At 43.4% G+C, this 23,571-nt stretch overlaps 1 protein-coding gene, 1 long non-coding RNA gene and 2 other non-coding genes across 7 annotated transcripts; 1 reads left to right on the plus strand and 3 right to left on the minus strand.

Moving 5' to 3' along the window:
* Positions 1-857: 857 nt before the first annotated feature.
* On the minus strand, positions 858-4,256 carry RPL27A (ribosomal protein L27a). Of its 3 annotated transcripts, XM_069554482.1 has the most exons (6): positions 4,035-4,193; positions 3,627-3,895; positions 3,166-3,229; positions 2,673-2,748; positions 1,915-2,089; positions 858-1,033 (listed from the first exon to the last, which is right to left on the minus strand). In XM_069554482.1, the coding sequence occupies exons 2-6, from the start codon at positions 3,627-3,629 to the stop codon at positions 905-907; spliced, it is 447 nt and encodes a 148-aa protein (XP_069410583.1). In that variant the 5' UTR covers positions 3,630-3,895; positions 4,035-4,193; the 3' UTR covers positions 858-904. The 3 variants fall into 3 exon arrangements, with proteins under 3 accessions (XP_069410583.1, XP_069410582.1, XP_069410581.1); XM_069554481.1 differs by having other exon boundaries at positions 3,627-4,256; XM_069554480.1 differs by lacking the exon at positions 4,035-4,193 and having other exon boundaries at positions 3,511-3,645.
* Positions 1,133-1,261, minus strand: LOC138421443 (small nucleolar RNA SNORA3/SNORA45 family). The gene has a single exon (XR_011249519.1). It is a non-coding gene; the product is annotated as a small nucleolar RNA SNORA3/SNORA45 family (small nucleolar RNA).
* LOC138421442 (small nucleolar RNA SNORA3/SNORA45 family) lies at positions 2,375-2,504 on the minus strand. The gene has a single exon (XR_011249518.1). It is a non-coding gene; the product is annotated as a small nucleolar RNA SNORA3/SNORA45 family (small nucleolar RNA).
* A 9,592-nt stretch (positions 4,257-13,848) lies between the features above and the next one.
* Positions 13,849-22,226, plus strand: LOC138420869 (uncharacterized). Of its 2 annotated transcripts, XR_011249346.1 has the most exons (3): positions 13,849-13,969; positions 17,240-17,315; positions 17,717-22,226. It is a non-coding gene; the product is annotated as an uncharacterized lncRNA (long non-coding RNA). The 2 variants fall into 2 exon arrangements; XR_011249345.1 differs by lacking the exon at positions 13,849-13,969 and having other exon boundaries at positions 16,707-17,315.
* The last annotated feature ends 1,345 nt before the right edge of the window (positions 22,227-23,571 follow it).

Genomic DNA, 23,571 nt, shown 5'->3' on the forward strand with positions numbered 1-23,571 from the left:
TGCAGTCAGATTGTCTGAGCCACCAGGGAAGCCCTTTAGCATCCCTCTAATTTCTCTACAAGACACACTTCAAACCAGAAGGAAAATTATTAGCATTTCATGATGTATCTCTTTAAAGTTTAAGATTCCTATGCACAAGGATCTTTGAGTTCTGACAACTGATTTCTAGAATCCAAACCATGGATGGGGTTCCCAGGTGGTGCAGTGGTAAAGAATCCACCTGCCAATGCAAGAGACATGAGTAACTTCCCTGGGTTGTACAGATCTCCTGGAGTAGGAACTGGCAACCCACTCCAGCATTCTTGCCTGGAAAATTCCACAGACAGAGGAGGGCCACAGTCCATGGGATCGCTAAATGTGGGATACGACTAAGCACACACAAACCACTCTTATAAAGCCCTGGCATGTTGCCCCATTCCAACAGTTTGGTTTGAGATAAATAAGTCAGGTGTAGAAAGTAAGTTCCCAAGAGCCACTCCCATCACCGTCACATGTTTCCAAGGTGACCCAGAGATCTTGTACGTAAAGAACGTTCCACATCATAACTGAGTTTCTGCTCCCTGAGCTCCATGGAACAGTTAAAGGCACATTCTCCCACTCACTGTAAATTCAGAACATACAATTCTAGGAGACCTTTCAACAATCAGATAAAGTTTCCTTATCAACAGGTATCCGCACTGAGTGAGAAGCTTCAAATTATGTAACCAGCCAAGGCCTGTAAGTGCTGGTGTTACCTCTTGGTACTTTGAGGGGAGTTGGCAGAGGAACCCAGGTCCTAATACCCGTACTCTAGAATCTACTAGGTGGGTTTATGTACAGGTAGGGAGATAGAAATGCGAAAGAACCTACACTCAAACCAGAAGAGAAAAGCACTTAACATTTAATAATTTCCCAGCATGTGGCTTCAAGCCACCAGGACACAAGCCCCACCTACACTCTTTATCTTCTCCTCAGCTCTTCTACTGAAGAATTTGGCCTTCACGATGACAGGCTGCTTTGGGAGCTTTCCTTTCCCCAGAACTTTGTAGTAACCCTAGAAAAACAGAGAAAAGGGTTTATAATGCACCACGGCAGTCACCAAGAATATAAAGAAAGAGTCCTGTCAATCCACTCCATCTAGGAGCCAGGGAAGGCATGTTTCTGATCTGGGCACTCACGGGGGCACCGATTGCCCTCGCCAGTGAATCAAGACCAGCAGGTTCTATCCGAGTACTCTAGCACACCAGGACAAAAGCTGTCGGGATGTGACTCTAGTCTCGGACAGAGCTCAAACCCCCTTTTCCTATTCAATTACCACTTGATAAGCAAAAAAGGAAAAAAATCACATTTCTAATAATGTCCCAAGAAGCCAGGGTCATCAGAACTGCTCAAAGAACAGGCTGAGAAAGGCAATTTTAACTTTACTCAAAGTCTCCTCAGGGTTCTGACTACCTCCATATCCATGGAGGGTAAGGAACACAAGGACCAGACTCCTAATAATATACAAAAATGCCTTTTTGGGGTGCAGGGTGGGATCTCTTCAGATAATGTTTGGCCTTAAATATCAACTGAACATATTAGGACTGTATTTTATTAGAACATGAAGGGTGAAGGGCTGTGCCTCATTGTAGTCTTGTGTAAAACAGACCAGAGCCAGCTAAAGTAAATTACTACTTATGTTCGGATGGGAAACCAGGGTATTGACAGTAGGAATAAGATATCTGATCAGATAAAAATTCAAGTGAAAAATGAAGTAAATGAAGCAGAGTAAAGTATCACTCTTCAAAGGTTTTACATGATCACAACTGAACAAGAGTTCAGTTCTGTTCAGTGCCTACCCATGGAAGTTCTACTGAATGGACTGTCTAGTAGGTAGCTGGGTGTGTATTATGCAGAATTTTGAAAGGCACATAAAAGGTAAAAATAGTCACTTACTGATCGAACCACATCGATGATAGGAGCAGCTCCTGTCTTGTTCTTGGCAGCATTTACTCGTGTCTGCTCACTAACCAAGGTCCACAATTTATCAAGATTGACAGTCGGGCAGAAACTCTGGTTCCTCTTTAAGTGGTAATGCCTCATACCAACTTTCCCAAAGTACCCTGGGTGACTGGGAAAACAAGGCAACCATTTTCATTACCTCACTCCAACTGAGCTATGTTTTCCATCTTCACAGTCCATTTCCCTCCATTACAGTGTACACTGTTCACTTGTGCAGAACACCAACCTAGCAGGAACTCCACTTGTCGAGTAAAACAAATCGTAACACTAGAATTCAGGTCACTTGAGAGCTTCTACACCCTCCTATCACACCAGACTCCTAACAAGTAGTTTTAATACCACCCCGATAACTGTGGGCATAAACAGATCTAAAGGCTGTGTAAGTCGACCTGATGCATGTCACTAACCTGGTGACTGACTATGCCATAAGGGCCACAGCCAGTGAATAAGGTCAGCAGTTACTCTTCGAGGACTCTAGCACACTAAGGCAACAGTGGATACCCAAGCGTGACTCTAGCCTCGACAAGTGATGACAAGTTCAGCTCACATCAAACATAAACTAGAGAAAAACCAGCAATAGACAAGGTTCGTGAGTAGTGAGACTTGCTTCCCGCTCAAGTCTTTCTTTACCTACCCTCTACCCCTAAATCCCAAACTAGTAGTGTCAGTAGGACAGTGTGAAAACCACTCACTATTTGTCGAAGTTGATCCTATGATGATGCATGCCACCAGCATTACCTCGGCCTCCCGGGTGTTTCCGGTGTTTGCCTGCAGGAACACATAGCTACATGGCTAAAATAGCCTTCTCCAACCCGTCAATATTATTGTAGTAAAAGCATTTCCCCATACTTCTGGGCCTTTGTTTAATATCTCTTCCAGCAATGTTGCTCATTCAAGACTCTTGGGATAAATATCACTTTGCAGTGTTCCACATAACACTAACACAGTACTTCATGCCTTCAACCAATTCAATACTGGGTCTCGTTCCATTTCCAACCCCCCAACTCATTCTCTGTAACAGGAGCACAGAAGATTCTCAAATAAAAAGCCAACAGCTAATGATCCAGTTCAATCCAACTCGACCGCATGAGCTCTGACAAACCCACTTCACTTAGCTACCTACTGACAAGCAAGCAGCCGGCAGGGACAGTCCAAGGTCGACCAGAATGGGGAAACAGCACTTACCGATGCGGCCGTGGCCGTGGCTCACGTGGCCCCTAAGTTTCCGGGTCTTCCTTAGTCTGGATGGCTGTATGGGAAAAGGTACTTAGTGAGAAGGCCGAAGAGAAGCGGGGCAGGGGGCGAAAGCTTGCCAGTCTGTGAGGGACCCGCAAGCCTAGGGGTTTGCTCCGTGGCGCCGTCAGCAAAACTGAGGTTACAGCCACGCCTGGAACCGTGCGGCCTCATCAGGGAAGAGCCCGGGCGCCCCGGCCCGCGTGTCTCGAGAATCCAAGTTCCTGGATGAACACGCGGCCCTCGCTTCCCCGCCCTGCTCCGGGCCCATGCCGGCCACTCCGCCCCGCGACTGGCCTTGCGCAGCCTTAGAAGACCAGGGCAAGCTCGGGAGTAGATGGCTGGAGTGCTTGGTGAGTAAAGCTCGCGGGTTGAGACTACGACTACGCGGACCATCCTCACGAACCACCTACCATGTCGGCGGCCTAGACGAAAGAGGAAAGCCTCCCCGAAGTCTCGCGATCTATCGAGCACGGGGGCGGAGTTATCGCCTCACTTCCTGTCTGGGAGGCAGGGTCGCAGGCGGGGCCTCTTTGGCGTCGCGGGTCTCGCGCGACTCCGGGTCTTGCGTTTTCTTTTTCCGGTGGCCTCCCTGTTAGTTACAGAGCTGTTCCGGAGGCTGCAGTGGGCCGTGTATCGTTTCTGTGATGTCCCGCGGGCGCTCGCGCTCAGAGGCTGATATCTGTCTCGGAAGGCGGGGTTTGGCGCCTTAAAGTGCATTCGGTTGCGGCTCTGTTGGGCCGGGCTTTTTTCCCAGCGCCAAGGCCCCGGAGTCGGCCGGGGCCACCGTGTTTCTCAGCTCCTCACCAACCGCCCCATACCTGAGCGACCCCGCGCTTCTCGCTGTGTTTCTGGAGGTCGTCTTGGCCCGGGCGGTAGCGGTTGCTTGCTGCATTGAGGGACTATTTGACCCTCAGTGTGCCCACCCGGTCTCTCTCTCTGCTCCCTTTCAAGTCTTCATAGATGTCTCTACCACCCTCTGGGACTTGCTCGGCCCACACTCCTGAGTGGGCTCAAGGTCTTCCTTTCTCCTTTGCCCTTGTGCCATTGTCCCTGGGCATTTCCGTTTAAACAAGCTCCTTTTAGGGACCTCTACACCAGGATGCTTTAGGGTCCTTTGTTCTCCAGACTGTAAATCTACCCGTCCATTTTAATTTTCACTGGAACCTGCTTAGCATGCTCATGACCTCGTCTTCTGGCCCGGAGAACCACTCCTTGATCTGGACTCTCTGCAAGAGTCTCCTCTTGTAGAACTCTGACTCATTCAGTTATAGTTGCTTACTTCTCCCCACTGTGCTTAAAATCTACCACCTTAAAATCTACCGCAAAACTCTTCTACTTGTTGATCCGTGTTTATCTTTCCTACCATACCAAATTCCTTAAAGGCTGGAGGATTGTTTTCTTTTACCCAGGCACTTCTAGCTCCCGGCATGAAGTACGTGTTCAACAAATGATCCTTAAGTGAATGAATGCACCTGTCCTCACCTCCCTTTGTAGACTAAAGTGGAAGAGGCGTATTTCCCGTTTTAAGTCTTAACCAGTGTTCAGGATCACCTTCCTCAGTTAACTCTAGTATGTGCTGTGTGTGCGAATTTTCTGTGCCTTGTTCCCTTCAGCTAAAATATAGTTTAGCTAAAGTATCCTAAATTCTCCTTGTTTCTGTTTATTACCTCTCCTCTTTCCTTTTCAGCCAGGCTCCCCGAAAGAATAGTTAACAAATCCTGTTAATGCTAGCTTCCCATTCATTGTTCAATCCACTGCAGTCTGGCTCTCAGCCCCATTTTAGTGAAATTGCTCTTACCAATGTCATCAATTAACCAGACACCAAACCGAATGGCCCCTTCCTCATACCACTTGTTTTTTCTGTTTTACTTTACCCATTTGACTTCTCTTTCTAGCTCATCTCTTGCCTTCCTCTGTCTTCCCTTCAGGTTCTTCTAATTTTATCCGCCATTTAAATATTGGTGTTCTTCAGCCTTCTGCCTGTCCCCTTCTTAACTTTTCATAGTACACAGTCTTGGGTGAATTTATCTTGAGTGGCTTCAATTCACATCTCTGTTGCTGAGCTCCATAATCATTCACTTATTATTAATTTCTGGTTAGTGTCTCAGCCATTCTAAGATAAACTAGATAGACAAGTCCAAAGACTTGACTCTTTTCCAGCTCACTGGTGCCTTCCTTATTCTATATCTTGGTGCACAGCCTTGGCAACCTATATAGTGATGTCAGGGAGACTTGAAAATTGTCCCCAAACATTCTTTTCCTCTAATACATTGTCATCATGTTGTTTTTTCTATACCTATCCTCCTTTTTTAGCCTTTGTGCTAAAAAGCACAGCTTTCATTAACACCCTTATCATATCTCTTATCTGGAGTTCAGCACCCTCTTGTGATCACCCTGTCTGCATTCTCATCCTCCTCCAATCCCTCCATCCTTCACACCTCTGTCAGGTTAATCTTTCCAAAATGACTTTCATGCTTTCACTTCATAAAAAAGTTTGGAACAGAACTCCCTATTAGCTACAGAATACAGCCCACTTGCTTTTCCAAACTAACCTGAGCTTTTTCCCTACACAAGCTTTCTGCTGCAGCCAAACTTAGTACATCCCTTCCACCTTTTTTCCTGTGCTAGTGTCATTTCTCATGCCTGGAGTACTTATCTTTTTCCTAACCAGATGCTCTGGAAGTTTCTTCAACCTTGAAATCCTACCTTACATTCTGCTTCTTCAAGAACATTCCAGTCCACTGTAAGAATAGCCAGATACACCTTGCAGTTTACAAAGTATGTCTGCCTGAGTGGGCAACTCTATTAGCCCCAATGTATGAATGAGAGAGTTGAGACACAGAAGGTTGACTGATTTGCCAGAGGCTACAGAGCAGCTGCTATTCAGAGCCTAGGCCTAGCCTTAGGTTTTTTTCTTCAGATCTGCTTTTACCTCAGTAATCACTCCCTCTGACCTCACAGCATTATGGTCTTCATCACTCCTTCAATCCTTATTCACACACTGTCTACCAGCAGAAAGAGCCTTGAGAGTTGGGGGCAAGGCGTAAGAGACATCATCCTCTGTTTGACATCAAAAGTGGCCTGTAAGTGCACAGGTAATGAGCTGAGCTACCTGGAAATGACCCTTGGTAAGATGGTCTGTGAATGGAGGTAAGCTGGGCAGAGTTTGGGGAATGAAAGGTCACCTTCAAGTGTCTAGTAAATAGGAATTGGAGCAAGGACCAAGATAGCCCAGGGCGTGGAGGTAGAGTGGTTGATGGGACACTGCTTCTGGATAGTTGTGTCAGGTTTCTTGGTTACAAACGGGCTACATCTTATCCCTCAGGCCATCTGTCTGAATGGAAGGCCTTCCTGAGCGGTCCAGCACTGGCTGGGTTCTGTGTTCACCTGACATTCTTCTTGTTGGTAATTTGATCTCCAGGGTAGGGAGAGTGCCCTGGACAGTTGTCTGCTTTTGGTTTTCTAGCCAGCTCCCTCTTCTTCCCAGGGTAATCATGTAACTTTAACATAAGGCTCCTGTGGGGTTTGTCAGCGTGGGTCAGTTTCCCTGGGTCAGCCGGCTCTGAGAGAGCTAACAAAGCTAAATTCTGTATATGCAAAGTTAAGTAGAAGCTAGACATGAGGTACTGGGTGACCTCATGTCACCAGGCACAGGGGGCATGATCGTGGACATGACCCCTGAGAGGCCTCTTTCTCTGTGACATCTCTTCTGAAGTAGAGCATGGCCTGTGACATCTCAGACATGTGGACTCTCCTCAGAGATTCAGGGCCTCAGAAAATGCCTGCGAAATGAGCAGAAGGGAGACAATGCTGGCAGCAGCCTGGTGAGGCAGGTGTTTGCGGTGCTGACCTTTTCACTCCCTCAGCCCTCTTTCCAGGCGGCCTTGTGAACACACTGCCACCCTGAAGAAGACCCTGGTGGTCCCTTTCTCTTCCTTTCCTCTCTGGGTTCCTGATTTCATCAGTGATCCTTCAGACAGCAACAACAGCCTGGGTGCATCCAGCCTTGCTTTCTTGCTCTCCATCTTTAGAGTCGTTCGTTTGGAAATATTATGTTGCCCTCCTTTTTCAAGAGGGGCTTCACTGGTGGCTCAGATGATAAAGAGTCTGCCTGCAGTGGAGGAGACCCAGGTTCAATTCCTGGGTCGGGAAGATCCCCTGGAGAAGGAAATGGCAATCCACTCCAATATCCTTGCCTGGAAAATTCCATGGGCGGAGGAGCCTGGCAGACTACAGTTCATGGGGTTGCGAAGAGTCGGACACAACTGAGTGACTTCGCTTTCTTTTCTTTCTCCTTTTTCAAGTAGAGGATTGTTAATTTAAGATGGGAGTCAGGATGTCTTTTCTAAGTGAGAATTTGAGAAAAACTCAGATCCAAATTTACTTCAGAAAGAATTTTAAAACTTACATGTCATAGAAAAGACAATAAAACATGAAAGAAAAATTTGAAAAAATATAAGTACAAACATCTCAAATTATAATACCTTACAATACTGTTTTCACGTCTGATTATTACCTTTCAGTTGTTATTCACATGGAGACATAGCTGTCTGCAAAGCTGATGATCATGGTACACAAATCTTTGTATTCTGTTTTGGTTTAATACTATTACATTTTTTCTCTATCACTACCCAGTATTCACGATTATTATTTTTAACAGTTAGTAGTTTATCTTCAGCCCATGCTATAATTTTCTCATGTGTTTTCCTTTTTTTTTTCCCCTTTCTTATTGTTCTCATTGTGGTCTTTGCTATTGGAGAAAATGATGCAATGAACACTGGTGTATATGTTGCTTTTTTCTTCTGTTGAATAACTTGTCTAGGATAAATTCCCAGGAGTGAGATTACTGTATTATAGGGTATGAACATTTTTATGATTCATTTTATGTTGCTATATGTATGTATATTTTTTCCAAATGGATTGTACCAATTTATGCACCATCAGCACGTGTGGTTTCCAGTTTAAACTACACCAGGTTCAGAGTTTTTGCTTGTTTTATTTTGCTTTTGCTTTTATCAGTAGTTTTTGATACACCCACAATATGGCATTTATGGGAAAATTCATAGGACCACACAAGGTTTTCTTCATTACAAAGTAAAAATAAATATAATTCGAGGACTAAGAGTCCTTCCTTTCTGTGTTGGATAGATTTTTTTTTTAATCTCATTGTTCTATGTGGCAAATGCATTCCTAACAGTTTTGTTGGAAGCTAGGATGGAAAACCCTGCTGCCATTAAACTTAGAATAGCAAAATGTAAAGGGAAGAATGCCAGGATCTTTGAGGGCAGTTCATCCAATAGCACAACGAATTCAATTGCTCTTGAGTTTTATTTTGGATGATAAAATTCATGGAAAGAACACAAAAGTTTTGGTTCATTTCCTACCCCTGTTTTCACTAGCTGAATGATTTTGAACAAGTAGCATTTTCTTTTTCAGTCTTAGTTTACTTGTCTGTATAATGAAAAAATACTGTGATTCATTCGTTCATTTTAGAAATATTTATTGAGCACATGCTGTGTATTCAGACACTGTGTGTAGGTGCCAGGCAGTGAGGGGAAGGTACCGTGGTGAACACAAAAGACAAAGTCCTGCCCTAGGATTGTATCTAAAACAGGCAGTGAACAAGTACACAAATAATGTGTCACATTCAAAACAGTCTAGCATAGAGTAGGTACTCTCTTTACTTGGTGTTTCTCCCTCCCATTTTCCCCCCTAAAATGTATACTATTTTGATGATAATCTGTTCTGTACTACCCATGCAAACAATCTTTGAAATTCTAACTCTCAATATGGTACAGAGTGACTTGCTTTGTTATTCCTTGGCCAGGTTACAGAAACCCAGTTAATCTCTCCCTTCTCTCACCCCTGGTGTGGCATCTTAAGGGAGATAGTTTGTAAGCAAGGTAACATACGTGAGGTTTCCCATCTCTCTTTCCAGTCTTTCACTTTAATTTAGTTCAATTCGCTTCATGACTTAAAGTGGAGGTCATAAGCTGATCGCTGGTATACTTTGTTTGACTCATGCTGTTTCCTTATGGGTTGTTTTTTTTTTTTTTTTTTTTAAATTTAGTTGGTTGCCAACATTTAAAAATTTTTTAAAAATTTGGATTTCTGGCGTTTTGAAAAAACTAAGACTTGGCAACACTGGACCCACATTCTTTTAGGTGAGGCTCTTTACTCTTTATATGACTAACCCCTGGAGGCATTTGAATTGGTTACCCCTGGCTTAAGTTCATTCTGCCAAGCAAGCCCCTTAATTTTCCCAGGTCAGGGGATATAGGAAGGAGAGAGAAGAGCTAAATAAAGGTGAAAAGGAAGAAGGGGATAGAAAAGGGATCATTTGGCCTTCCCTCACTTATCTTCAAATCAGAGACTCATTGCATGTGCATGCTCAGTCATGTCTGACTCTTTGCAGCCCCATAAACTATAGCCTGCCAGGCTCCTCTCTCCATGGAATTTTCCAGGCAAGAATACTGGAAGTATGAATACCATTTTGTACTTCAGGGGATCTTCCTGATCCAGGGATAGAACCCACGTCTACTGTGTCTCCCGCATTGGCAGGTGGATTCTTTACTATTGTGCCACCTGGGAAACCAGAGACTCATTGCTGTGCCTTTAATTTAACCATTACCCTTGTAGAGTTAATTCAATTGCTCTTCTAAGACAGAAATCAAATACTTTATATTCTTACCCTGATTTGTGCATACTGGTTTGGAAAGTCATGCCACTTCCTCAGATACCCAGAATGGTTATTCAGAGTCTATTGCAACTGTTCTCAAAGTGTAGTCTAAAGGCCCATGGAGGGGGTCCCTGAGACCCTTTCAGGTGTTCCACAAAGTCGAAACAATTTTCATAGTAATACTAAGATGTTATTTGGCCTTTTAAGACTGGGTTGACGTTTGCACTGATGGTGCCAAAGCCAAAGTCAAAGATGGTGTATAAAACTGCTGGTATGTGTATTCTTCACAGCCAGGCATTTGCTTGTAAAAGAAAAGAAGATAAAAAGAGAAGAGCCAGTTTCACTGAAGAATGTCCGTGTTTATTACTTGAATACAAGTTTCTTTAATATTCTGTGTGAAGAAATAAGCAGTATGCATAAAGCACCTCTGCTGTTTATCAAAGTGAGGAACTGTAGTTGTATCCCTGTTTGACTTGCATGCTGCACTAGCTTTATTATTTGTAGAATACTAGTTTTATTTGCACAACTGACAGACAAACTGTGATTATTCAGGCTTGGGAATTTGGCAGATATTTTCTTTAAAAATGAAGTGAGCCTATCACTTCAAGAAAGAAAACACTGTATTTGTTGCCAATGATAAAATTTGGGCTTGCAAGCAAAAATTAGAATTCGGGTAAAGTTATAGCTGCCTCCATGAATTTGACAACTTCATAACATTTACAGAATTTTCTGATGCAGTTAGAGGTGATATTAAAGAGTGACTTTTTTTCTGTAATGAAATATGTCAATATTTGGAATACTTGCATAAATCATTGAATCAGTATTTTCCAAGTTAATGCTTGGTGTTATAAAAATTGTGCCTGGGTTAAAGAGTGGTTCAAAGTGTTAACGTAGACCAGTGGATGGTAATGTAACAGGATAAGAAAAGTTCACTGATGGAGTATCAGATTCCACTAACCTTGAAGAAACTGCTGCTCTTGGATAGCCTCTGCCTGCAGTAGTTTGAAGCAGGATTTCCATTCCTGGCCAGAGATTGAAGTCAGGCTACGGCAGTGAGATCACTGAATCCTACCACTAGACCACCAGGGACCAGTGGCCGGTGACAAGGTTCTAGCCAGTCAGTTGTGTAGAAGTGAATTTCCATGTAGAGATGGAAAGTAGTGAAGCAAGTCAAGTGTTTGTTGCTGCTGCTGCTATGTCACTTCAGTCGTGTCTGACTCTGCGACCCCATAGACGGCAAGAACACTGGAGTGGGTTGCCATTTCCTTCTCCAATGCATGAAAGTGAAAAATGAAAAGTGAAGTTGCTTAGTTGTGTCCGACTCTTAGCGACCCCATGGACTACAGCCTACGAGGCTCCTCCATCCGTGGGATTTTCCAGGCAAGAGTACTGGAGTAGGTTGCCATTGCCTTCTCTGAGTAAAGTATTTATTAGGAGGCCAAAGGGTACGTGTGGATAGACACATGGGTGGGCTCAGAGAGAGAGCTTGCCCTCATGGCAATTTAAATCACTTTTATGAGGCATTTCTTCCGGATTTCCTTTGGCCAATCATCACTGCCTTATTCTGAGTCTATATTTAGTTTATCTCAGCGTCCTCTGATGTGTATACGTGCATGTCTTAGCCTAGATGGATTCCAGTGAAGAGGCCTATGAGGTAGCTTGACATTGCTTACTATAAATTGATCCCCTCCCTTTTGACCTCCAGAGAGCTTTCCTGTGTATGTATAATCAGGAAGGTCTCCTTGACTTCAAGAATGAGGAATAGGTGGTCTTTTATGTCTTATTTGGGCAGGGCTTAGCTTCTCCTCCCTCCTGCTCTTTTTGAGTATCTGTCCACAGCGGATGAACTCCATCTGCCCAGCCTGGGGCCCATCTATCTCCTGACTCACTACCGGTTGTTAAATTTTGGTGTACTATCAAAGAAGATTATCCACAATTATCTGATAAGGCTATTAAAATACTCCTATCGTTTCCAACTGTATAGCTGTTTGAGGCTGGATTTTCTTCATATACTATAAACAAAACAACATGTAACAGATTGAAGAAGCTGGTGTGGGAAGCCAGCTTCTATTAAGACTTCTGCTAAGCCAGACATTAGGAGGTTTGCAAAAAGGCAAAAACAATGTCACTCTTCTCACTAAATTTATTATTTGAAAGTTATTTTTCCTGAAACGTATGTTATTCATGTTGACTTGTAGTAGGTTTATTGTGTTTTAATTAATTAATATTTTAAAATTATCTCGCTTTTAACTTATAATATGGTAAATGGCAGTAGATATAACAACATAAGTAAAATCTCTTTGGGGTCCTCAACACTTAAAATAAGTAAAGTGGTTCTAAGACTAAAAGGTTTGATAGTCTCAAAGTCTGGCGAAGTAAACTTATCCACATTTAAATCTTTTAAGAGAGGTTGTCCTCACCTCCATCAGGGCTGCTACTGTGGCTGTGCTCTAGCAAGTAACTGCTCTTAGAGCCTCAGAATGAATTCAAGGTAAAAGCCCATCTGTTACTTTAGTGGCATCTTGCTGGGCTCCCAAGAAGCCTGGCCTTTCCTGCCTCCTCCTTTGTCCTTAATGGGCTTGGCTCCCAAAGACTGTAAATTGAAGTGACAGTTTTCTTAAATTTGGATAATTACCGAGCTCTGAATTTGAATTAAATGAATTCTGTTTTTTAATAAATAAGTACAAATATAAAACTAGGTGCACTCTTTCTGCTTTTATATAATTACAAAACCTAAAACAGTTGATAAATGATAAAAAATCCAAAACAAACTAACAATATTAATTTCATTTGCACATGATGTGTTGTTAAGCAAAATTGTCACCTCAGCTTAAGTGAGGTGCACCCTGTTGTGGCTAAGTTTAGCAAACTTGTGCCACGGTGATGGTGGTCCAGTTTCCCCACTACCTTCTCTATTCCAGTTTCTGTGGAACATTCATCATCATGTGCTGTGATTTCATATGGGCTTCCTGTGTCAAGAATCTGTCATTTACATGTTATCTGCTCCTTTTTCTTATTATCCTGAGACAAAGTAACACTGGTATTAACTAGATCCTAACTTTTTAACACTGCCTCTAAAATCCCATCATGGTGGATATATAGATGACCCAGAGTATTTATACTTTAAAAAGCTCATCAGAATGAAACACTAATTTACAAAAGTTGTTGGAGAGAACTCATGAGGACATGTGTGTGGACCGCAGCTTGAGGAACATTTGATTAAGAAAATGTAGTCTGAAATCAGACTGACCTGGATTAGAATTTGAACTCTGCTATTTATCGTCTGTCTTTGTGTCCAATTACCCAAATTTTCTGAACCTTAGTTTCCTCAGCCTGTCTCTGATGGTTTTATTTAATTTTTAAAAATACAATCCCTATCTCCAAGGGTAATTGGGAGGATGGAGATAAAGCATATAAAGCACCTGGCATAAACTTGGCATTTAGTAAATTTCCTTCTCTTTTCCAAAATGAAATGTTAGATCAAGCTTGTCCATTGATAAGAGAAGCACAGAAATATCTGGGACATTTTTGAAGGCCAACCAACCCTGTAGGACACACAACCTAGCAGACCCCTCCATGCTTTGTCTTCCCAGCAGAAATCCAGGACTGTCTTTTGGGCCCAAGTGAGAGTTCAGACTGTGTCCGTTGCGGGACATGAACCTCCAGTTCTAGGGACGGACACAGCCTGGACTTCTGAGGCCTTGGTTTCTGTGTCCTTTTCAGCCTTTTCCCCAAAGAAGTAAATCACTCTGCTTTGTGCTTCACTTGCAGGGAGTAGAGCTTGTTTGCTCTATACACCACTTCACACTTGAGAATATTAATGGAAAAGCCCCAGTTCTGGGTGCATGTATGGGTACAGATACAGGCATGAGTGTATGGGGCAGTCACTAATGGACCAGAAAAACAGAAGCAGACAGATGGAGGCGACACTGATCTGCTCATTGTGGAAGAGGACCTGCACAATGTTGGTGCCCGGCTTCTACCCTGTTAGCATTTGCTCTGTAAGAATTGCTTCCAGTGCTTGATCCAGGAGCTAGAGCAGGTTGCTGGGGTTCAATGGGACTGTCCCAGATGGTAAGTACAAAGGCACCAGAGGTTCACCTCCATCTCTGAAACAGTTCTTTTCCCATTTCATAGGAATTGAATTTCAGGCGTAGAAAGAATCAGAATTTAAAAGCCCACGGGATACTCATTGCTGAAAGCAACTCTTTGGGGGATCTGTGAGACAAAGCAAATCCTCTTGCTGCTTAATAGATCTGTTTTGTAGGCTAGGATTTTTCATGTTGGGATTTCCTTAAATTGGTGGCAGACTAAGAAACCTGGAGGGTTTGATTCAGGGTTTGGCTGCCTCCCCAGAAGGAGAGGATGTGTCCTGACCTACTAAACTTCTGAAGCAGGGGAAGAATAGCTGGGCCCCTCAGGTCAGTCAGGAAAAGATTTTGAACAGACTTGCACTGACTAATGAACCATTCACCATCTATGCTGAACCCCCCTCCTACTGCAGGGAGGAGCTTTTGCCTTTCTTCTGAACGTCAGGTTTCCTAGGAGACAATCTCATTGAGAACTGTGAAGTCCTTGGAGACAGCAGCCAGGTCCCTTCATTTCATTATTCTAGAACAAGGCATGTTGCATTGGTGCATTGAGTATCTGCTGAATGAACTTGTGCAATGAAAAAGCCAAACCAGTTGACAGCATTTAAAAACATCATCATTTTTGTTTGTTTCGTTGTCTGCAGTATTTTTAAAGTGATTTGTAGCACAGGTCTAAGTTATCTGAGGCATTAGACCATTGCAGATATTTTGAGATCTGAATTTTGAGATTTTTAAACCTTGGACAAGCTACCTAACCTCTGTTAGTTCTCTGTTGAGAGTTTGGAGTACAGAAAAGATATGGTCTACTTAGATTTTTTAAATTAATGTGATTTTTAAACTTAACCACTTAAACTTAGTTCTCCCCTAAGCTTTTAATTTTAACTTACAACTCTTATTCTATTTATTAATATAGAAAATTTAACAGTCACTTTAGAAGGACCTTTCATTAATATGTGAACATATTTACAGCTAATATTTGCTTTCATAAATTAATTTTTAAAAAAATAATTGTCTAGCAAATAAACATTCTAAATTACTTAAAGAACTCTTGGAAATACAGTAAGTTAAATTTATAAAAATGGAGAATCTTAAATATGTCTTATAAGTTCCAGCACTGTTGCATTATTATCCAGAATATGTAAAGAGCTCTTGCAACTCACCAATGTAAAAATGGGCAAAGAACTTGAATAGACATTTCTCCAAATAAGATACTATCACTAATATTTAGGGAAATACAAGTCAAAACCATGATGAGATACGACCTTACATTTGTTAGCATGGCTGCTATTAAAATGAACAAAAAATAAATAAAGAACAGAAAATAACAAGTGTTTGTGAGGATGTGGAGAAATTGCAATCCTGTGCTCTGTTGGTGGGAATATAAAATGGTGCAGATTCCATGGAAAACAGTATTGTGGTTCCTCAAAAATTTTTAAAATAGAATTACCAGCAATTCCACTTCTGGAATTAAAAGCAGGAACTAGAAGAGATATTTTTGTGCCCGTGTTCATAGCAGCATTCTTTGCAACAAATGTGGAAGGAACCTAAGTGTCCCTGGACAGATGAATGGATAAACACATGTGATATCTACATGAAATGAAATATTATTCAGCCTTAATAAGGAAGGAAATTCTGACAAATGCTACAACATGAATGACCTTTAAGAACATTATATTAAATAAGCCAGTCACAAAAAGACAAATATTCTATGATTCTGCTTACATGAGGTACGTAAAGTAGCTAAATTTACAGAGATAGAATGGGGATTGCCAAGGGTGCAGGGAGGAGGGGGTGGAGAATTGTTTAATGATATAGAGTTTCAGTTTTGTGTTTTTAAAAAATTTTAATTATCTTATTGGAGCATAGCTGATTTATAATGTTAGTTTCAAGTTTTGCCCATTTTTTAAATCAGTATTTTGTTGAGTTGTATGACAGCTTTATATATTCTGGACACTAGACCCTTATCACATAAATGACTTGCAAATACTTTTTTCCTTTCCATGGGTTGCCTTTTTGTTTTGTTGATAGTGTGCTACCAACACAGTGAAAGTTTAAAATTTTAAGGTCCCATGAACCTATCTTTTGTCATCTGTGCTTTTGGTGTCATACCCAGGAAATTATTGTCATAAAACTTCCCTCCTATGTTTTCTTCTAAGAGTTTTATAGTTTTAACTCTCATGTTTAGGTCTTTGGTCTCACTTAAGATTTCTACCATGAGATATGCAATTATGCATATCTCAAGACTTTGACTCTAAAATCAGAAACGTTCAGAAACTAAGATCATGACATCTGGCCCCATCAATTCATGGCAAATAGATGGGGAAACAATGGAAACAAGTGATAGACTTCATTTTCTTGGGCTTCAAAATCACTGCAGATGTTGACTGCAGCCGTGAAATTAAAAGATGCTTGCTCCTTGGAAGAAAAGCTATGACAAACCTAGACAACTTATTAAAAAGCAGAGACATTACTTTGCTGACAAAGTTCCATATAGTCAAAGCTATGGTTTTTCTAGTAGTCATGTATGGATGTGAGAGCTGGACTGTAAAGAAGGCTGAGTGCCTAAGAATTGATGCTTTTGAACTGTGGTGTTGAAGAAGACTCTTGAGTCCCTCGGACAGCAAGGAGATCAAACCAGTCAATCCTAAAGGAAATCAACCCTGAATATTCATTGAAAGGACTGGTGCTGAAACTGAAGCGCTAATACTTTGGCCACCTGATGAGAAGTGCCGACTCATTAGAAAAAACCCTGATGCTGGGAAAGATTGAAGACAGGAGGAGAAAGGGATGACAGAGGATGAGATAGATAGATGGCATCACCAACTCAATGGACATGAGGTTGAGCAAGCTTCAGGAGATGGTGAAGGACAGGGAAGCCTGGCGTGCAGTCCATGGGGTTTCAAAGAGTTGGACATGACTGAGCAATTGAACAGCAATAACAAAATCAGAAAACTAAATTCATACTAATGACAATTATTAGAATCATGGAGTTTGTTGCCAAGTTATTCTAAGTGCAAGGAAGAATGAAAATATAAGCTTTGGTGTCAGTATATCTGGGCATCTGAGTGTGAGTCCTAATCTGCGTGTGTGTTCAGTTGCTCTGTTGTGTCCCACTTTTTGTGACCCCATGGGTTGCAACCTGACAGGCTTCTCTGTCCATGGAATTTTCCAGGCAAGAATACTGGAGTGGGTTGTCATTTCTTTCTCCCGAGGATCTTCGAACCCACACCTCTTGTGTCTCCTACATTGGCAGGCGGATTCTTTACCATTGAGTCACCTGGGAAGACCCAAGTCCTAATCTGCCTACCACTTAATAGTTGCATAGTTTGGTAAGTTTTCCTGCCTGTAAAATGGAGACAATAATTGTAATTAATTTATAGGGATGTTATGCAGAGTAAGTGAGAACATACACAGAAAACATTCTGTACTATATGCCTCGGATATAGTAAAGAGACCAAGAAATGTGAAAAACAATGCCATTATTTAGAACTTGTGAAACTGAAGTGGAAAAATCTGTTAGATGTGAATATGCTTGATTTGGAGTCAGGCAGTTTCTTGAATATGCTATATCTTACATTATTTAGCATGTCCTATGGTCTGGCCAGGCTGTTGTTACCTTCCATGTTTGCATTTGTGGGTCAGAGTGGAATAAGCTTCCTCTGCTACTTGGAGGTTTTAGGATTCTCTGCTGTGTGCTATTTGTTGATTCATATGTCTATCTCCTTCACAGGTAGTTACTGACTTTGATGTACCAGGCCCTATGGTATTTAGGGCGCTGAGATGAAAAGACCAGGCCCTTGCCTTCAAGGAACTCATATTCTATTGAAGGGCAGATAATAATATAGTGTTGTAGGTATGTGAAGGAAAGACTCTTTAGTTTACGCAAAGGGGCAATAACTCTGGGAGGTTCTCAGTGTACAAGGACTGGTGGATATCAGTTGCTCAGTAAATGTTTTCTGAAGGATTAAAAGAATGGCACCCAAATGAGCTGACTGATGAAAAGCAGAGATGTCACCTAGTTCTGGCAAGTCCAATGAGATACCCGATACCTGAACTTAGATTTCTGATCCTTAATTTGAGAAGCCAGGCTTTGGGAGTCTCATTCTTTGGAAAGAGCTTTTAGCACCTCCACTTTATCCAGCAGAGTAGGATTACAGATTTGCTAAAAGGCTTATCCTACTTCTGCCAATCTGGGATTTTCAAATGTCACATATGGGAATAGGTAGAGGGTTAGCAAGGGAGATGGACAGAGGCTGAAGAATTAAAATAGGCCCTTAGCTTCAATGCCTCCAGACACATGGGGCCACATGGCATGGAGATGAGTCCATTTCCATAAATCTATTCCTCCTGGTTGTTGGGCACAGCCAAGCAGTTGCCATGTTGAATGGAAGCAGGACTGTGCCTGAGCTCAGGGTCTTTCCAGCTGATTTTCAACTCTAATCCCTCAGTGGAGCCTCCTCAGGCCTGCATGTTTGTAGTGGGGCTCAGCACAGGGGGAGAACATGAAGTGGGCATCTTCTCATTCATCTGGACTGTGCCTTGCATCTCTGCCATGCCATATCCAACACAGAACCTGACACCGGTTGAGGGCTTAAGTGAACAGATGATAAGCAGTGGGTCCACAAAAATGTCCCATGGCTCTTGTCTGAAAGGAAAACTTTTTCCAGTTATGACACTGCCCCTTTCTCTTCCTCAAGTTGTGAAGTGCAGATCATATCTGTCAAGCATCTTCTGGTTGGCAGAGGCTATATGAAGTATTTATGCCTGTATTATCTTTTCTAAACTTCACAGCAACCCTCTAACATAGGTATTATCCCCATTTTACAGATGAAAAGCCTGGGAATTGTGATTATGTAAGGTCTAACAACTACTAAGTGTCAGGTCAGGTCAAGTCAAACTCAGGTTCATCCACCTTTGGAGCTTGTGATCTGCACTGTGGCACTTTGCTCAGGGGGAGATTCCTCACTCACTGGAATCACTGCACTAATGGAGAGACTCAAGGGAGAATCTGAGGAAAGACCCAATCCTGCAGCCTGAGATATTGGGTACAGATCTTCCATTAATCCAGTCATAGCCTAGTTGAAATTCCCCCCAGCAACTCCATCATACTAGGAAGTGGATCTACATCAGGTCTTAGGCCCTGAGGAAACCAGCTGGACCAGGTCTTTGAAAGCTAGTGACGGGGACCAAAGCAAAGGCAGTAGTATGCTGGGCACACACTGTCTCAGCTGTGCTGTGAGATGGCTGGCATGGCGGGTTCCAGGAAGGCTGGATATTGGAAATGGGTCTACTCAGGCAATGAGACTATCTACTTGGGACTGTTTGCTTTTAAGTCTGTTTGAAAATGGTCCCAGATCAAATTCTACCTGGAAAGTTGGCCATTGAGTCCCCAAAGTGTTACTTTAAATAAATGTAGCAAGCTCTGAAGGAAGCCGGCATGCCTGAAACTGTTTACTATATGCTGGGTCTGTCTTCAAAATTTTCAGGGCTCCTGTGGTTCTGGGACTCCCTGGTGGCTCAGATGGTAAAGAATACACGTGCAATGCAGGAGACCTGGGTTCAATCCCTACGTCAGGAAGATCCCCTGGAGGAGGGCATGGCAATCCACTTCAGGATTCTTGCCTGGAGAATCCCCATGGATAGAGTAGGCTGGCAGGCTACAGTCCATGAGGTCACAAAGACTCAGATACAGCTGAGTGACTAGCATGTGTGTGTGCCTGCACACACACACACTTATGATTATATTTGTTATTTTAGGAGAGGAAGGCTATTAACTGGATATTTCCTTCCCAGTGTAAGTAAAAGAAACCTTAATCTTTCTCTTCAAATCTAATAAAAGACAAATTCTAGATGTGAGACCTTGATTCTGAGGTCTAGATTCCAGTCTCTCCTTGTTTGGTATCTTACTTTTCCCAGTATCAGTGTGGCTGATGCAGTCTAGGTATGGACAGAGACCCTGGTCTGGAAGTCATGGGCCCTGTAGCTTAGTCTAGACACTAGTTGACTGGGTGATCCTGGGTATTCTCTGGGGCTGGACTTAAAGAGCTCTAGGAACACCAAATAACCACCACAGCCTCCTGCTCCCTGAAGCTAGTGACAGGTAACAGCATACCCCTTGAAAACTGCAAATGCTGAAAGAGGGAGCAATCTCTGTCCCTTCATGGGTAGGCCTTGGGGCTTTGGGAAGATGCAAAGAGAGGGACCTGATGCAAGATGCTACAACCTCAGAGTCAGAGAGGGAAATGGTATTTATCTTAATGAGCTGGAGGGGCTCTAATGGCCTGGGGTGAGAGTGGGAGGTGGGAGTCGGGGGAGGGGTGAGGTCTCAGCAACAGAAGCTTGGCAGGTGAGATGACTGCTGCTTGCTCACTCCAGGTGATGAACAGTGTGTGCAACCATTGTGGGGTCTGGTGTGGGCAGTGACCCAAGTTTCCCAGGTGGAAGGCAGGCTGCTGAGCTGCGTGTGCAGCAGGTGCAGAACCCGGAGTGCTGGAGCCCTATCAGCAGGGTGGTTTTTTTAGTTCACGAGCAGTTTTCCTCACATTAATTGGCTCTCTAGGGCTCTGGGAGTAGCACTGGTACCGCAGAACAGTACCGTTACTGGGAGAGCAATTCCCCTGGTGACAGGAAGGAGGCAGGCTGTGTTTTGGGGGATGTATTTCTGCTGCCAGGACTACTTGGAAGGCTATAGCTACAGAGGGAGTTCAAGGTAGATGTGATTCATGGACAGGGTCTTGGAGGGGCCTCTTGTCTGCTGGAACTCTCTCATTTAAGAGAGACCAGTCATTGTTGACTGCTGTGATGGCTGGAGAGCAGGAAAGACCTATAAGAGTGTATCTCTAACCCCTCATTGAGTACATGGGACATCAGAATTCCAGAAAGTTCTAGAATTCTGCTGTCACATAATCGGTCACTTATAGAGCAAAGAAAAAAAATTCAGGTAGCTCTCTTGCTTGTCAGTCTAGGGCTTCTCTGGGCTTGAGGGACAGTAGGAACCACAGACCTAGAGTAGGGTGCTTCCCTTGGTTCCCCCAGCATCCTCAGTCCAGGCCCAGTTGGAAATTGCGACAGTGGCCTTGCATAGAGTGTGTTCGTGCATCGGTTCCTGGATTGACTCTTGAGATAGGAAGTGAAAAGAGATAGAGGTGCCACTCTGTGAGATGAGCTCAGTTTCATCCTACCTGTACTTTCTGCATTCTGCTACGGGTATTTTCTTGACACAAAAACCTTATTTCACAGTCAGGCAGTTCCTAGGAGCATGTGCTCATCCATCTCCAACCTGTATCTGTTACCTGGCTCTTAAGCCCAGGTTCTGCCTCTTGGCTCAGATCTGCTACCTAGCTCTGACTCACAGTCCCTGGATCCCCCTGCCTGACCTTTGTTCACATAGTGCCTCTCTGGGTTATGCTCCCAAATCCTCTGGCTTCGACTCTGACCACTCTCCTATCCTGGGCCTGAGTTTCTAGTACCTATTTCTAGTACATACAGGGCTCTTAATTGCTTGTAGTCCAGAACAGAAGCTTAGCCATGGCCTTTCAGGCTCTTCCCTATCTGACCCTGCACTAATTTTATTCAAAAACCTCATCTGTCATTCCTCTGCATGCGCTTTACATTCATTCCCCACAGGGTCTCACACTCTGTCATCTGTTATCCTCTGTTTATAGTGTCCCCCCCTTCTGAAATGCCCTTTCCTTGTTAAGTTACATCCTCCCAAAGTGAAAGTGCTAGCTTAGTCATCTCCAACTATCTGCGGCCCCAGAAGTCTGTAGCCCACCAGGCTCCTCTGTCCATGGAATTCTCCAGGCAAGAATGCTGGAGTGGGTAGCCATTCCCTTCTCCAGGGGATCTTCCTGACCCAGGGATTGAACCCCAGTGTCCTGCATTACAGGCAGATTCTTTACCATCTGAGCCAACACAGAAGCCCCCAAACTGAAGATCTAGCTGAAATGTGACCCAGCAGGACTAGAGCACACAGGGACGGCAATTGGCTTTGGAAGAAGTAGGTTCCCCATTATTGGAATTGAACCCCAAAGGGTGAGACTGAAACATGGTAGCTGTTGCTTTAGGTCAGGGATAAGCAAACCTTTTCTGTATAGATAGAAAGTAATTTGGGGCTTTGAACGTCATAGAGGCTCTGTTACAACTACTCAACTCTGCCACTGCAGCACAAAAGCAGTCATAGACAATATCAAAATAAATGGGCATGACTGTGTTCTAATAAAGGTTTATTTACAAAAACAGATGAATTAGTTTTGTGACCCTTGTTTTAGGCTCTGGTTGGGGAAATTGGGTGAATTTGAACCTGTGGGTGGCATCAAATAGAAATAGCTGCATAGGAGCCAGACAGGGCCAAAAGATATGGAAGGGAATCAATCACAGGCAAGGGATAGTGTTAGGATGAGGTGCAGGGAGGGGAGAGCAGGAGGACCAGAAGTGAGTTTGGCACATATATAAGACTACTTGAAGGAGAGAAGTAGGAACTCTGTTTGGAAAGGAAATTTAGGGCCAAATTTCCTTTCCAAACAAAAGGATCTTAACCAATTTAGGCTATTCGGTAGACAGTACAGAGACATTGAAGGTTTGGGGTCAGTGGAATATAATCAAATCTGTATTTTTGAAAAATCATTCAGGCTTACTGAGAAGAATGATTAGAGGAGACAAGACTGGATATAGAAAGACCTGTTAGGAGGCTTCTGTAGTTGTCCAGGCAATGGGTTCAAGATTTCTGGTCCCTTGAACCAGTGCTGGTCTGGATGTGTGTGCTAAGTCACTTCAGTCAGACTGTTTGTGGCCCTTTGGACTACAGGCTACCAAGCTCCTCTGTCCGTGGGATTCTCCAGGTAAGAATACTGAAGTTGGTTGCCATGCCCTCCTCCAAGGGATCTTCCCGACTCAGGGATCGAACCCTCGTCGTCCCTTATGTCTTCTGCATTGGCAGACAGGTCCTTTACCACTAGTGCCACCCGGGAGATATATAGATACAGATATCTATCTATCTGATCTGGATGCCTAAGAATTATTTTGGAAACTTGCTAAAAATATAGATTCCTGGTCTCGTACCCACACCCAGGAGATTTGGGTTTGGTCGATAGGGGGTTTCTAAAAACCCTCCACATCTGTAAATCATTGGTCCAGTGAGGCAGAATGAGGCCTGATCTTTTTAAGAGGCTATGGATGCCAGAGAAAGTAAAATGCAGGTCCTGCTTCCTCTTGCTGCTGCCTTTCTCTGTTCACGGCAGCCCGTCCGTGGTTTCTGCCACACACTCCGCTGCTCTGCTCAGCATCCCACTTTGGTCTTGTTCCATTGGTTCTCTTCGAAACAACTCTTGTGTCCCTTTCTTTCCATTTCTGTCCTCATTTAGGCTCCCATTAAACCTCTTCCCTACTCCCCACTCCCCTCTCCCATCTCCAGTCCATCAGTGTTACTCACCAGTCATGTCTGACTCTTTGCAACCCCATGGACTCTAGCCTACCAGGCTCCTCTGTCCATGGGATTCTCCAGGCAGCAATACTGGAGTGGGTAGCCATTACCTTCTCCAGGGGATCTTCCCCACCCAGGAATCGAACCCGGGTCTCCCGCCTTGC

This window comes from Ovis canadensis, chromosome 15 (assembly GCF_042477335.2).
Source record: "Ovis canadensis isolate MfBH-ARS-UI-01 breed Bighorn chromosome 15, ARS-UI_OviCan_v2, whole genome shotgun sequence".
Taxonomy (NCBI): domain Eukaryota; kingdom Metazoa; phylum Chordata; class Mammalia; order Artiodactyla; family Bovidae; genus Ovis; species Ovis canadensis.

Excerpts from the sequence above, each read along its gene's own strand:
- RPL27A (XM_069554480.1), bottom strand. The coding sequence starts at position 3,609 with ATGGTCCGCGTAGTCGTAGTCTCAACCCGCGAGCTTTACTCACCAAGC. Across the intron at positions 2,749-3,165 it reads CCACGGCCACGGCCGCATCG|GCAAACACCGGAAACACCCG; the intron begins GTAAGTGCTGTT and ends GTGTTCCTGCAG. Across the intron at positions 2,090-2,672 it reads AGGATCAACTTCGACAAATA|TCACCCAGGGTACTTTGGGA; the intron begins GTGAGTGGTTTT and ends TTGTTTTCCCAG.